The sequence below is a fragment of the Salvelinus sp. IW2-2015 genome, unplaced genomic scaffold (assembly GCF_002910315.2).
Source record: "Salvelinus sp. IW2-2015 unplaced genomic scaffold, ASM291031v2 Un_scaffold1526, whole genome shotgun sequence".
Taxonomy (NCBI): domain Eukaryota; kingdom Metazoa; phylum Chordata; class Actinopteri; order Salmoniformes; family Salmonidae; genus Salvelinus; species Salvelinus sp. IW2-2015.
Window position 1 is genome coordinate 24,080 of NW_019942965.1, and position 3,185 is coordinate 27,264.

The window sequence follows — 3,185 nt, forward strand, 5'->3', positions numbered from 1 at the left end:
TCTGACAAGAAGGGATTCAAACACAGACTCCTATACTCCCCAGTAGTCAGATACCTTGGTAAAGTGAGTAGGCCCTTTGTTAAATAGAGTGTTATAACCGGTTATTATTGTTAATATTAACCTGAGTCTATCTGTCATTGTGGTCATCCTCGGTCCTCCACCCGCCCCCTCCTCACCCCAGCACCTAACCTCTAACTAAAATCACATCTAAAGTAAAGACTCCTGTCAGACCTGAATGACTAAACTTCCTTCATGCTCTTATCATACCACACATCCATTCAGTAATCATTTACATTGTTAAACCATCTTAGCCTGTCGTGTCTGTTAAGGTAAATCACTGATCTTTCTATTAGTAGTTCAACAAACCAGAGAGAGTATTGTTGAGACATCATAGTCATTCAGATGAACACATGATGATTCGATCAACCCGACTGATCATCAAAAACATTAAAGAACACCTGCTCTTTCCATGTCATAACTGACCAGGTGTAATACAGGTGAAAGCTTATTGATGAAATCTTATTGATCCCTTACTGATGTCACTTGTTAAATCCACTTTCAATCGGTGTAGATGAAGGGGAAGACAGGTTATTAAGGCTAGGGGGCAGTATTTTCGTTTTTGGCTAAAAACATACCCATTTGAAACTGCTATTTCTCAGCCCCCGAAATCTAGAATAGGTCATATTCAATTGTCAGATTATGGATAGAAAACACTCTAGTTTTCCAAAAACTGTCAACATTTTGTTCTGTGAGTAAAACATAACTGATATTGCAGGCTAAAACCTGAGGAAAATCCAATCAGGAAGTGCCCTGTTTTTTGAAAACTCTCTGTTCCTATGCATCCTATTGCCCATTTTAAAGGGATATCCTTTTGTCTATGGCTTCCTAAGGTGTCAAACAGCCTTTATAAATCATAGTTTCCAGGCTTTTATTTTTGAAGAATGAGCGTGAACGAACACATTGCCGTAAGTTCATTTGACCCTGGAACCATCCAGAACTCCACCAGCATCAAGGTGGATGACCGGGGCCTCTATGACATCACCAGCACAAAACAGTTTAGCAGAGACCGAACCAACATCTGTACCGTGACCTCTGGGACAGTAGAAAGGACAGCAACCCTGAAACAGCAAAGTAATCAATTGATCAACCTATTAATCAAACATTTCATAAATCAATGAAGAAATCAACAAATTATCTGGCTGCAAACTGTACAAAAACAAGACAACATTGTGAGATAAAATACAAAAAGATCAGAAGGCTGTTTTTAAAAGGCTGTTTCTCATGACATTATTTCAGATCCGGTCCAGGGTTCTCCAAGCAGTGAGGTGTCCATCCCCTGCAGTGTCTCTCAGTCTGACCTCCTGACCTTTGACCTCACCTGGAGGTTCAACCAGATAGTCACCATCCTCACCTCCACCTACACCAAGGGCACACCTCAGATGTATGTTGTTGACAAGTGGAAAGAGCAGGTTCAGAATTTGTCTGACTCTGGCAGCCTTCAGCTCCACAAGTTAACCATGGTCCACCAGGGGACCTACAGCTGTGAACTCTCTACTACCAGAGACACACACTTGATCCTCACCTACCTGCAGATCACACCTGATCAACTATCTGATGGTACAAAGTTTACTTTTACTGTTTCCCCTCACTGTAAGTCACAGGATCACATTAAACAATAAAACTGATACTCTGTATTTTCTCCTTCAGTTTCAGATGGACTGAGTCCAGGTTCAATCACTGGTATAATAATAGCAGCAGCAGTGATTATAGCAGCAGTGATTATAGCAGCAGTGATATGTTACCTGCTGAGAGGTAAGTTATGATGATGATGACATCATAATCTGTTGAACCATTTAACACAACCACCTCCTGATGAACAGAGAGGAGGGTTACATTGGTGGCTTTTGATGAACAGCTTTCACTTTCTGCTATTTTTCTGTCTCCCATTTCAAGGTTTTCTGTGCAAATTCAAAAAGCCCACAAGGTCTCAAGAGATTAACACCATCTCACGACCTGAAGAGAGAGAGTCACTCTCTGCCACAGGTAGACSTCCATGGAATATTCATGTCCTTATGGTTACATGCATTTACTCATACTAGCTGTTTGTGTGTCTGAATCCTGCTAACTCACCCTAAACTCACCTATCCCCCTCCAGCAAATACAAATGGTCCAAATGAAAACGACCAGACTGTAATACCACTTCTGAATGGAGAAGAAAGAGAGGAAGACATGGAAAGACAACAAGGTCAAGGAGAAGAGGGGTCAGCCACATCAACCTTAGTAATGCCTTGAATCAACATTAAGAAACATTTCCATTAAAACACAAAACATTGGTAATGTTCAGAGAACTTACCAATGTTTTGAATCTCACTGACATCAYGCCACAATAAAAAATGTATKTGTTTGCATGATTAATGCCTTTGCAAATGAATRTCCATGTGTCSTATCTGTGCTTAGAGTTCACACTGACCACAGACACAAGCACATCTCGTCTTCTATAAAAAACAACAGTGGGTCAGCTTTAAAGTTTGTCCAAATTGTMTTTAGCAAGCTCACACAATAACACCCAATCTAGGGAAATGTCAAAGTAAAAACAGTCCAGCTAGCTAACTGAACGTCACACATATTGAACCCAGGCCATCAAACTCAGAGTGACTGAGCCTCAATGGAAAGACAGCAAGTGGTTTTGATTGGCTGTAGAATTACCTTTATACAGGAGGATTGTGTGTGTGTGTGTGTGTATCAGTTGGTGTCTGTGTATATCCGATGTAATTTGTGTTTTCCTTCAGCTCTAAACCAATAGGTGATATATAACACCATGTTTCAGGTTAATGAATGTAATGAAGTCAACCAGCCCCTCAATAAAGGAGGGAGGAGAAGAAGACAGAAAGACACAAGTAGCAGAGGATAATGCAGTGACAGAAAATGGAGGAGAGTTACAGTTAGGGGCCATTCACAMACCGCTGAACCAAAGTCCCCAAAGAATACATCCTGTGGTGGCTAAATTGTCCAATATAATTTCCCCAATACAATTTCACAATGGAGAGTGTTGAAATGTTAGTCTTGACGCATACAAATCCCATTAAGTTGAAAATGAATAGCACATTTACTTGTCGTTTTTCTGGATACAAAAATGTATAGAATTCTACCCAAACGAATTGTGATCAATAAACTAAAGAAACAAA

General features: G+C 40.3%; 1 protein-coding gene across 1 annotated transcript; it reads left to right on the forward strand.

Moving 5' to 3' along the window:
• The first annotated feature begins 941 nt into the window (after positions 1–941).
• Positions 942–2,411, forward strand: LOC112071128 (uncharacterized). Its single transcript, XM_024138597.2, has 5 exons — positions 942–1,131; positions 1,297–1,617; positions 1,708–1,812; positions 1,954–2,043; positions 2,156–2,411. Exons 1-5 carry the CDS (start codon positions 942–944, stop codon positions 2,290–2,292), a joined length of 843 nt encoding a protein of 280 aa, XP_023994365.1. The 3' UTR covers positions 2,293–2,411.
• Positions 2,412–3,185: the final 774 nt, after the last annotated feature.